An 11,749-nucleotide genomic window follows, 5' to 3' on the forward strand; every position below is an offset into this window, starting at 1 on the left:
CCCTACTAGATCTGCAGTTTCTTGGAGGTAGGAATTCTTCAGTGTCTTGCACATAATAGATGCTTGATATTCACTAAATGAAACATAGTAAAAAATTTTAGAGTTACTAGAACTGGAACAATCAAAATATACATACTACTTTGGGGGGCGGGGGAGGGACAGAGAGCTGCTTTATGTACCTTTTTATCCTGCATGTCCCATTGACATAGCAGAGTGGCTCACTAGTTCCTGAACATGTCTCATTAAGTACTGAGATGATTTTCCAAAATTTCCTTTCTCAATCCAGGAAAAGTTAAAAATTTTTAATTAAAGTTTTAATTAAAGCATTTTTCTTTAACAGGTGATTTGTGTATAGGTTTAATATTTCAAATCCACTTATGACCTAAGTGAAATTGTTTTAATTCAATTGTTTATGACAAGTTTTAAAAAGTTGCTTTGATATAAGGATGAATTATGCCAGGATGTGATCATTCTGCATCTGTTGTTGATAAGCAGTCAGAAGCCCAACTGGAGGGTCCTGCTGGGGGCTTACCAATAGGAACATGTGGAGAAGCAATAATGGTAAGGGGATATCCTATATAATAAAAGCCTAATATGCAGATCGACCAAACAGTGGAACCACTGGTCACTATGATACACACTGACCACCAGGGGGCAGACGCTCAATGCAGGAGCTGTCCCCAGGCCAGCCAAGGTGGGTGCCAATGGGAGGCTCCTCCCCCGCTCCCATCACCCCACAGATCAGCCCTGATTGCTGGCCAGGCCTAGGGATCCTACCTGTGCACAAATTTCGTGCACTGGGCCTCAAGTTTAGACTATAAATACTGAGAGTTTGTGAGGACTATGAGAGTTTTGGTTTGGGTGAGACAACTATTCGCTAACCCCATGGTCGGAAAACTGCGGCTTACAAGCCACATGTGGCTCTTTGACCCCTTGAGTGTGGCTCTTCCTAAGCCTTAGGAGTACCCTAATTAATAACAATGTACCTACTTATGTAGTTTAAGTTTTAAAAATGTGGCTCTCAAAAGAAATTTCAATCGTCGTACTGTTGCTATTTGGCTCTGCTGACTAATGAGTTTGCCGACCACTGTGCTAACCTAAGAACTCTCTGAAGACACTTGAGACATGTGCTCCTACTTGTCCACAGTGGTGTTAAGCCCATGCAGGGTTTTGCCCTGGCTGGGTAGCTCAGTTGGTTAGTGTGGTTGCTAACTGGTGGTCCATGGACCACTGGTGGTCTGTGAGGTCCCAAAGGTTGGCGACCACTGGGTTAGAGCGTTGTCCCAATACACCAAGGTTGTGGGTTTGATCCCCAGTCATGGCATATTCAATGAATGTATCTTAAGTGGAACAACAAAATTATTTTTCCTCTAAAAATCAACCCCTGCAGGGATCTCAGAAGTGATAATCCTCATAGCAGCTTAGCCCTCCTACTACCTAATGTCCTTGTGCCCTAGCAACATGCTCTAGCAACAGGGGACTTTTATGCTGGCAGCTGGAAATCAGTTCTTTGGTGGGTCGATAACCCTCCCAAGTGCCTCCTGGTAGTGTGATTAACCTGTCATTTGTTTGATGTACGTTATTTCTTTACTTTGCTTATTAAGAGATATTGTATGCTACTGGCTTTTGAAATCATAACACCCACAGCGAACCTTTGCTAAATAAGTAGCTGGCAAAAACAAAAGTCAATCTCTGAGCATAACTTTGTTTCCCAAAAACAAAAAGATTTTTTTGTGTGCCAAATATAACCTTTCCGTATAGCTCAGCAATTGTACAGATGGAAGTAAACCTCCTCTTAGTTCCCAACACGGGAAGGTCTTCAACGGTAAGGCTTCTTCGTGACAAGTGAAACCAGTGAGCAAAAAAAGCAGCTGAGCTTGAGGTAGGGAAGCTATCACTTTAATAGCCTGGAGACAGAATGCCCCTGGGGACCTCAGGCCACATCATTAAATTTCTTTTTCCAAGTTCAGTGCTCAAAACGCAGTCCCTGCTTTTTGTAGTTGATTTTAACGTTGAGCCCTATTTCTCTACCCACAGACTGTGATAATCAGGTGCTCTGAACACAGAAACAGGAAGGTACTGAAGTTTGGCAAGGTGGCCCTCATAGCTCCAAGGAGCCAGTTTAGGCTCCATAAACCTCACTTCAGGCTATTTTGCATTGCTAGGTAAAGCATGAGGACCAGATTACCATGTCTCTAAATTCTACTCTTCATTAAGTAGCTGGCATACTAATCTCCAAATCTCTGGCACAGTAGTGAGTTCCTTACCATTAGCAAGTGGCCAATTCTTTAAACCCTAGTGCCAGGGAGTGCAATCACGCGCTTCCTGCAGTGTCACTACTAGATGCTAGTAGTTCACTCTATTGACAGATGGCACCTAAGTGCAGATTACTTATGATGCTGAATGTTTGTAGTTCTAAAATTGACCACTAGCATTTATCTGCCTAAGTTTTTATAGGTACCACGATTTTATGAAGGTTACTCAGATTTTGTAGCCCTAAAGCTTTGAAATGGCGTCCAATTCTAAATCTGCTTTTATTAGTGATGATGATATTGCTAAATATGTCAATTCTTGCTGTGAAGATGATTTTGTGGAAGATATTGGAGCAGGGTGTCCCTCTATTTTAACATTATATGTTTTGTTCAAATTTTTTTTTTCTACTAGTATTTTATAATACAATCAGCAAACAATATATGTCAAAGATGAAAACAAATGTAGTAAAGGTTTCCTTAAGTTTTTGAATATGTAACTTCATTTACTTGCGATTCATAATTTTTTTTCCTAAACTGCTGTAAAATCAGCAAAAATGCCTTGGCAATTTTAGCACAGTTCCTAGGATACTGGTTGGCACTCAAAGGGTGTAAGTATGAGGTGGTTACCTATCTCAGCTCAAAAGACAGCAGTTTCGCTTTCTATTCTGCTCACTCAAAGAACTATGCAAAACAGCTCAGAATACTTGATCACAATACTGGAACACTGATCGCAGGTGGGAGAGAGGAAAGGAAGAATGGTGAATGAGGTATTCGATGAGCTCTTTCCCCGTTCAGGGTTCAGCTGTGTTGGGGTTTCACGTGTCTCTAATCCCAGAGAGGAATCTAGTTCTGGAAGTTGAACCTGTGTTTAATAAGCACAGTGTGTTCAATAAAACATTTTTATTCTGTACAATATATATATATATATATGTGTGTGTGTGTGTATTTAAATATATATATGTATGTACATATATATATATACGCAAAGAAACCTCAACCAACAAATCCCTGAGTCCATGGGAACCCAGGACACTAACAAAGGGAAAGGAGGGAGTCCATGTCCTAAAGTGTAGGAAATATGGCAACAACTTTCCCTTCTCTCCAGGTTCCCAGCAACAGAGGGAAAGGGATGGTCACTGCAAATTACTAAAACAAGAGGACTTACGTAGGAGCGGGAGGCAGGGTGGGGTGGTGGAACGGGAGCTGTGGGTCAGTGTGGGCAAGTAAAACATACGGCTTGCTCCAGCATTAAAACCAACAGATCACTCCTGGCCGGATAGCTCAGTTGGTTAGAGCATTGTCCTGATATGCCAAGGTTTCTGGTTTGATGCCCAGTCAGGGCATATACAATAAATGCATATATGAGTGAAACAACAAATCAATGTTTCTCTCTTCCCTTCCTCTTTCTAAAACCAATTGAAAAAAAAACACACAAAAAACCAACAGATCACTGCAGAAGAGGGGACAAAACTGATTGACATGCAGCTGACCTTTGGTATACCAAGCCTTAGCTTGGCAGCCCCACGCCTGGGCCAGCTCAACAAATAGCACCTGTGGGGCCTATGAGAGGAGAAACGGGGGAAATGGCCCTTGAGTGAAGAAGGGAAGAGCCATAAAGCTGAGGAACAGGCTGCATGTCTCAGCACAGGATGGAACATTGCCATTCACTGTCCCTGTGCCATTTCTTCAGACCCTAGGCCACCAGTTGGCCAGGAGCCTGAGTAGATGCCTTCTGTCCACAGTCAGGTAGAGATGGGCAACTTACATGGTCTTCAGAAGAGGTATAGAAAAAGGAGTGTTTTCGAGGACCACTCCCAGTTGTGACAATTCCTGAAGTGCAGGGACCACACCGGTGAATCATGCCCAGTCCTGACAGTGGGGCCAAGGTGGCAGCGGTCAGCTCCCTCCGGAGACAGGTCATGGGGCTTCCAGGGTGGATGAGCCAACGAGATGGACACACAGCTGCTGAGCACTGCCCTGAATTCTCCTGTCTTCTCCCTCAGGGCTTTCCCTCCCTGGCCACACCAAGCTTGGCACCTTCCCAGCATGGTGGCAGGGAGCATCCCTCTCCCTAGCCTATTAACACACAGAGCCGCCAACAGGGGGCAGCATGGCCAGAGGCATCTTATATTGTAGGGACAGCAATAGAGCTGTGCCTGCTTGGAGTTCAGAAGCCCACGTTGGCCTGGGCTTCTCCCGCTGCAATGGCTTGCACATCTGTGACATGGCCGATGCCCTTGGTGACACCCTCCCGGAACAGCAGCTTGGCGCCCACCTTCAGGTACTCTGGGTGTTTCAGGAAGCGGAAACGTACCACTGCCTTCTCCCCTGTCCGCAGCTTGTCCTGCAGCAGATATGCGGTCACTGGCCCTGAATGTGCCTCGGGTCCTATTCTCTACGAGCCTGGGTTCTCCACCCTCAGGGGCCTATCAGGCTTCTTCCCACTCTGAATGGGTCTTTGCCCCTTTTGTGGGACCAGGGAGTTCTCTGTGAGTCTGGGGCCAGGCCTTTCTGGAAGGAGAATTCTGACTTTTCCCTGGAAAAATGTGCACAGCTGGGTCCCTCTCACCTTGGCATGGATCTTTTCCACCACTGCCGTCTGGCGGACGTTGCCCACGTGTACTGTCACCTGGAAGCCTCGCCGGAAGGTGGTGGCATGGAACAGTAGGACTATTTCTGCCTCGAACACTGAGCAGATGGTGGGGTTCATCTCGGGGCTCACCATCACCATGCCCTGGGGAGGACAGCCCCAGACCTCATGTTAGTCTCTCACCCTTACAGCTCCCTAAGTTTCCTCTTCCTCTAGGCCAGTGGTTCTCAACCTTCCTAATGCCGCAACCCTTTAACAGTTCCTCATGTTGTGGTGACCCCCAATCGCATTGTTACAAATTGAACATAATTAAAGCATAATGATTAATCACAAAAACAGTAATTATGTGTTTTCCAATGGTCTTAGGCGACCCCTGTGAAAGGGTTGTTCGACCCCCAAAGGGGTCGCGACCCACAGGTTGAGAACCGCTGCTCTAGGACTTCAAACACAAGACCTCAGAAGGCAATATCCAAAGCTCTCCTCTTAGGAGGAACCCTCCTTACCTACCTCCCAGGTCCTCTAACCCTTCTAATGATTTGTATTTCTAGGGTCCTGGACACTTGGGTTGGACCACAGTGATTCATAATTAGTGATCTGTGCTTTATGAGTATTCTAACCCTTTTCAAACACAGACAGTCTGTGTAAGCAGCTTCCTGGGGTAGAGATCATGTTCTCTTTGAGTTCCCCTTACACAGGTGCTTCCCTTGTGTCCCCTCTCCAACCCGCCCTCCCACCTCACCTTTCGAAGGAGTGCACGGTCAAAGTCCCCGAGGGCCAGTGTAGCAGCCTGACCAGCTCGCAGTACACGGCAGGCAGAGCGGTTGCGCTGGATGCTGCATACTCTCAGCTCCAGGAAGCAGCCATCGTCCGTGGGGCCCACCACCAGCTGGTCGCCCTCACGGCAAATCCCACTGCAGCCCAGAGGGCGGATGGCACAGTGTCAGCCAGGCTCCCTTACTTACTTCTCTGCTAGGGTCACCCAGAGCATTCTTTCCCCTCTATGGTGAGTCCCTCAGGAGAGGAAAAGAGACCCTAAATTCTGACTTAGGGAAAAAATTCTAACTTGGAGATAGAGGAGATGGCTGCTTGCCCCAGCTCAGAGTTCAGATTCTGCAGGGTAGAACCAGGAAAGGCAGTGACGACTGGCAGAGGTACCTGCTGGTGTGACACTGAACATCTGAACCTGAAAGAGCAAGGCAGCCCCTTGGGTTTCATCCTCTGCTTTGGAAAGAGTCTTAAGGGCCCTCTCATTTCCCTACTTGAAAATGAGGTCAGCTGAATACACTCTAGTTTTCCTCCTGGAGCCCAAGACCCACACTTCTCCCTCAGGGGCCTGGAGATGCCCTGTAAAGCAGCAATACTGTTTCTTCCCTCACAAGCCACTGGACTAGCTTTCTCCAGCTCTTCTGATGGGGAAAGCCTAATCTGAAGATAGCACATCTTTTAGCTAAGCTCTGTTCACGTCCAGGGTCTCCTTTGGACCACGATGTCTTCTAGTGTCTGGGTATGTGAGGGCTGAGTGGGGTGGGCAGCAAGCAAGGAAATTCACCTGGAAAGCGTCCCTCCAACAACTGTCCCCACCTCTGGTACTGTGTAGATTTCATCCACCTGAAGCCAAAGAAAATTCTATCAATGGCCTGTGCAGGTGCAAAATCTCTAAGTCTCTTAAGCAGGCTCGGGGCTTAGCCAGAATTAGTCCTTCCTGGTTCCCCTGCTCACTGCCTGTGGGGTGGACAATTTACCTGAAACTCTGTCAGCTGCTGCATGAGTTCCTCCTGCTCTTTGCTGTTGGTGAGCGGTGGCAGGATATTCAGGAAGACTTTGAGCAGGTCCAAGCTCTCTCCAGACACGCTGGACAGGGTGAAGATAGGGGTGACGCTGTAGAGGGAGGCATGAGACAGATGAGGAACGTTCTAACAGGAGGCAGAGGCTAGAGCCCATTCATGGAAAGGTGAGCTTTTATCAGGGTGGCTAGGCCCCTCCTGATAACCTTCCCAGGAGCTTCAGGCCCTCTCTCTGTGAACCAGCCAAGGACCTACCCAGAGCCCAGGGGGGTTGGTGAATGCCTGTCACAGCACTTTGTCTCCAGGGTCCCAGGCATCAGCAAAGCTCCAGGCTGGCTTGGGGAAAGGGCCGGCCCTTTAGCAGAGACACCCTCCCACAATCCCAACCTGCAAACCACAGAACTGAGCCAGACTGGTTTGGTCCTGAGGTGGGACACGCTGTTCCCAGGCCTGTGGCAGCCTCCCCGTGGATCGGCTCTGGAGTGAGGAAGGCTTACTTGGGTGACTGGGCAAACTGCTGGGCAGCGGTGACGGCATCATCCTCAGAGATGACCAGCATGGGGACTTTGTGGCAGCCGGGCTGCTTCAGGACCCGCTCTAGCTGGCGTACCGTCCTCTCCACTGTGGTCTTGGCGCACAGGTCCACCTTGCTGACCACGATGAAGAAGGGCACTTTCAGGGCCAGGGCCAGTCCCAGATGTTCCCTTGTTGTGCCGGCTGCCTCAGAGAAGGAAGGCAGGAGTCAGGAGAGAGGAGTGAGGATGTGGGAGGGGGGAGAGGGAACAAGAGAAAAGTTCATCTGGCTCCCAGGTTGGAGGAGACCCAGGGTAGGAGAAAGTCAGCACCCCCTTCCAGCCACATCCCTGCCCCAATGCCTCGTACCAATCCCAGTGTTAGCACTAACGAGGAGCAGGGCACAGTCAGGGCAGTAAGAGGTGAGGCCAAAGATGGTGGTGTGTAGGTACTTGTGGTGGCCGGCCAGGTCGATGAAGGTGATCATCTTGGAGCTGCTCTCACAGATCTCTTCTGCCGTCCGTGAGTCACTGTAATTCACCACCTGGCCCAGAGCCCAGGGCGCTCAGTGCCCCTGCCAGCCTCCCCAACCCTTTCAGAGTTGCCAGGACCTAAACCAGTCCCTGGGTGACCCTGCCTCTTAACCCTGAGCCCCATTTCTGATTTAATTCAGTTGATTCCCCACGGGTTTTCTAAGGAGGACAGAGCTTGTGCACTGCCCTCAGGGCTTCATCTACTCTACTCCAAAAAGTCTCCACACACTCCCTCAGACTCTGTCCCTCACCACTACCCTCCCGTCCTCACAGTCTGGCCCCACTGGGTCCCGTTGATTGCATGCACCTCTCCCTTGCTGTTAAAGCCCAGGATCTCGAAGCTGATGCTGGAGGTCCGGCCAGACTGAATCTCATGCAGGTGGCGGAACAGGTTGAGCCGAGCCCGGCCCCGGCCATTGTCCAGCTCTCCTTGGGTCAGGACGCCAAGCAGAGTTGACTTCCCCGAGTCCACATTCCCCAGGACAGCCACACGAAGGTCCAGAAACTGTGGATGAATTGTCAGAGGTAAGGGCTCCAATGCCTTCTCTCTCTCTACTGAAGGTTGGGTCAAGGGCAGTGCTGCTCCCTGGGAACCAAATGATGAACTGAATACCCGCAGGGTCACAGGCCAGGAGACGGCCTGCCACCACGGGGTCCTCAGGGAGCATGGGTGTGAAAGGCAGGGAAAGTGTGCTCACCTGCTGGTTGTCAGGGACCTTTCGGACCAGCACCTCAGTGATCTTTCGGGGCATGTCGCTATCATAATCCACTTCGCGCTCCCGGAGAACAGTGATGTCTGCCCCAACCCTATCACAGCAAGGCCGAAGCTGCCACATCTCGCTTGTACTCCCCCATCCCCAGCCTTCCATCCTGGCTCTGGACCAATGGCCTTCCCACACATCCCCAAGAGCTCCCAACGCGTTCCTTTCTCTCCTACCACCCTCCAATCTATCCCATATCCCATATCCGCATGTTAAAGATCCCTTTAAACAAACAAACAAACAAACAAACAAACAAGTCTTAAATCAAAAAGGAAAAGCCTAGGTTCCAATGTGGAGGAGCTCAGAACTAGCCCTCCCCACTTCAGCCCTTTGTCAAGAGAAGGCAGCAAAAGGAAAGTATCTTCTTGGCCCTAAGGCCCCAGGTGACTGGATGCACTTGGGTTCTCCCCAGAGCTAGGGAGGAGAACGGAGGGGGAGGGAAGCATACTTCTCTGCCATCCGATGCAGGGTCTTGAGGGAGGCCCGCATCTCCTCCTCAGCCAGCCCCACCAGCAGCCCATTGTCCTCCACCCCGATCTGGTAGACTGCCTCACCGCGGCCCTCCTGGAGCCGCCACTTCATCTGTGTCACCAGGTGCTCAAAGCGGTACTGGGATGGATTCACCAGCTTCAGCTTAGGGCAGGTGAGGGGTCAGGAGAAGGTGAAATCAGAGATGCTCCTCCTAAACCCACATGCTTACCACCTGTCCTGCTGTAAGGACCAGGACCTTCCCTTCCCACTTAAACCCCCTCATGCCTGGCCCCCCCTCTAACAGTGAGTCCCCCCAGTAAAATGAGGTACAGAGCCCTTACCCTGAACCACATCCCTAAATTACTATAGATCATGAAGTTGGAAGGATCTCAGAGAAATCGCCATCCCATGCCAGCAAGGACAACCTGCACCTCCCCAGCCTAAGACTCACTTTATATTCGATGTTTCCATCTTCAGCCTGAAAAGAAACAGAAAGCGGTTACCAAATACGGTCCAGACCCAACCGCTACTTCCCCAATTCCTGATGGCGCCCAGGCAACAGCTAACTGGAGAGAGCAGGAAGCCCCAGTGGCACTTGCTTAGGCAGGTGCCTGCCAAAGGTCATTGGCAGACAGCCCTCTACCCAGCCCCAGTGTGACTTCTCCCAAGGAAAGGCCTCTAAGAACAATCACCCGTCTAAGCCAGGATCAGAACCCTGAGTCCCTCCTTGCTTTGGTCACTGGCAGCATGTTCTTCCTAGAGCAGCGGTTCTAGGAACCTGTGGGTCGAGGCCCCTTTGGCCGTCAAATGACCCTCTCACAGGGGTCGCCTAAGACCATCCTGCATATCAGATATTTACATGACGATTCATAACAGTACCAACATTACAGTTATGAAGTAGCAACGAAAATAATGTTATGGTTGGGTCACAACATGAGGAACTGTGTTTAAAGGGCCAGAAGCTTGAGAACCACTGTCCTAGAGCAAGATCACTCCTTCCTTCTCTTCAGGCCCTCAGACTGCCGTCCCCAGAAATCTATGTCTCCGCTGTGTCTGGGCTGTTGAGGCCATTCTCTGCCACTGGTCTGGGAGACACCATTTCCTTCCTCCCCACCCTTCTCAGCTGATGTCATCAAGAGTAAGAGAATGCAAGAGGTTCTGGACCAGGGCCAATGACTTAACTCAGCACTGGTCATTACAAGCTCAATGAGAGAGGACCTGAAATAAGAGAGGGATAGGGCTCCAAAGTTGGGGCTGAAGAGAAGAAACTCAGAAAATATAATTAAGGGGACAGACTCAATGGTGGCTTTTATCTCCTACCCCCTAACCCAGGGGTGGGGAACCTTTTTTCTGCCAAGGGCCATTTGAATATTTATAGCATCATTCGAGGGCCATACAAAATTATCAACTTAAAAATTAGCCCTGCTGTATTTGGTCAAACAATTAACTCACCCCTAATGCCTTGGCAGGACCAGACCAAATGATTTCTCTGGCCTCATACGGCCCGTGAGCTGGGCGTTCCCCACACCTGCCCTAACTCTTATGTCTAAGCCGAGGTGGAATCCTGAGTCCACTCCAGTCTCCTCTACCTCAGCCCTCTATTAAGTGACCCAATAGAAGTATCCTATTGCCTGAGCCTTCCCCTCTCAGGTGCAAAAGGATATGAGATTTGCTGGTTCTGCCTGTCTTGCATTTCTGCACTCCTCCTCATTGGCGATTTCTCTTTCTCCCTTTCTGTCATCATTCCATCTCTTCAAGGCCCTCTGACTCCAGGCTCTAATAGGCCTTCACCTATCATCTCTATTTCATGGAGTATAAGGAAGATCTTGACTCATCAACAAAGACCTTCCTTTTTACCATTTTGATGGAGATGAAAAGTTAGAATGAATGGCTTCAGAAAAGTGGTACAAGGATGATCTAAAGTGTGGCCCCAGGACCAGCTGCATTAGAACCACCCAGGAACTTGTAAATGCAGATTATCAGGCCCACCTGACCTACTGAGTCAGGAACTCTAGGGGCGGGGCAGCAATCAGATGATTCTGAATACTGTGCTAAAGTTTGATAACCACTGGTTTAGGCTCTTCTTCTGGGTCCTTCTTTGCTAAGATGGGCAAAGTAGCATTATTCTCTGCCTTAAGGTGTAGATGAAGCAGGTATGTGGAGGCTGCCCTCACATCCTCCTAGGACAGGCAAAGGGCAGGATTACCTGACTGACTGTTCTGGGGTGTGTGTGTGTGAGTGTATGTGTGTGTACTCAGGGATAAGGACAGAACATACTGCTCTTTTCCCCGGTACTGCCCTCCTCCCCATGGAACAAGTGTAGAAAACTCTGCCTCTCCATCCCAGGACTAGTCTCCCTGCTCGTAGTGCAGCACAGGCATGAACCTGGGCATCCATTCTGATCACCCCAAGGGGATGGGAGTGGGATCTCCCTCCCCCACTTCTCCTCCTGCATTACCTAGATCAGAATAGGGGGATCCTCCTCCCCACTCTTCCTCTCCGGGGTCCTGATCCCGGAGGAGAGGGCCAGTCTCTCTATCCCTCCTTCCAGGGGTCCTGGGACCGGAAGGAGGGGTTCTACCCTCCCCAGGGGTCCTGACACCGGAAGGGGGTGTCAAGTCTCTCCGTCCCGCCTTCCCGGAGTCCCGGGACCGGAAGAAGTGGTTTCTTCTCAACCCCCCACTTCTCAGGTGCTCACCTCGGGGGGCAGATACGGGGGGTTGTTGGCTTTGCTCGCTCTGTTCTTTCCGTTCTTCTTCTTCCCCTTCGGGCCCCCGCAGCCGCTGCTGCCCCCGGCGCCCCTAGCCTTGAGGGTTCCACCCCTGCCCGGGCCCCCTCCGGGCCG

At 50.1% G+C, this 11,749-nt stretch overlaps 1 protein-coding gene across 2 annotated transcripts in view; it reads right to left on the reverse strand.

Annotated features, from left to right (window-relative positions):
* Nucleotides 1–3,775: 3,775 nt before the first annotated feature.
* Nucleotides 3,776–11,749, reverse strand: part of GTPBP2 (GTP binding protein 2) — an 11,658-nt gene continuing 3,684 nt past the window's right edge. The window contains exons 1-12 of one of the 2 annotated variants that reach the window (XM_006776388.1): nt 11,603–11,743; nt 9,356–9,382; nt 8,882–9,066; nt 8,371–8,479; nt 7,980–8,177; nt 7,509–7,683; nt 7,124–7,343; nt 6,585–6,720; nt 6,392–6,450; nt 5,582–5,753; nt 4,822–4,986; nt 3,776–4,596 (exon numbers count right to left, since the gene is read on the reverse strand). In XM_006776388.1, coding sequence (XP_006776451.1) covers nt 4,420–4,596; nt 4,822–4,986; nt 5,582–5,753; nt 6,392–6,450; nt 6,585–6,720; nt 7,124–7,343; nt 7,509–7,683; nt 7,980–8,177; nt 8,371–8,479; nt 8,882–9,015 — 1,545 coding nt within the window. In that variant the 5' untranslated portion in view covers nt 9,016–9,066; nt 9,356–9,382; nt 11,603–11,743 and the 3' untranslated portion in view covers nt 3,776–4,419. Of the gene's footprint in view, nt 4,597–4,821; nt 4,987–5,581; nt 5,754–6,391; nt 6,451–6,584; nt 6,721–7,123; nt 7,344–7,508; nt 7,684–7,979; nt 8,178–8,370; nt 8,480–8,881; nt 9,067–9,355; nt 9,383–11,602; nt 11,744–11,749 lie in introns of those variants that run through there. The other variant, XM_015572176.1, reaches the window with a different exon arrangement.

This window comes from Myotis davidii, unplaced genomic scaffold (genome assembly GCF_000327345.1).
Source record: "Myotis davidii unplaced genomic scaffold, ASM32734v1 scaffold167, whole genome shotgun sequence".
Classification (NCBI taxonomy): domain Eukaryota; kingdom Metazoa; phylum Chordata; class Mammalia; order Chiroptera; family Vespertilionidae; genus Myotis; species Myotis davidii.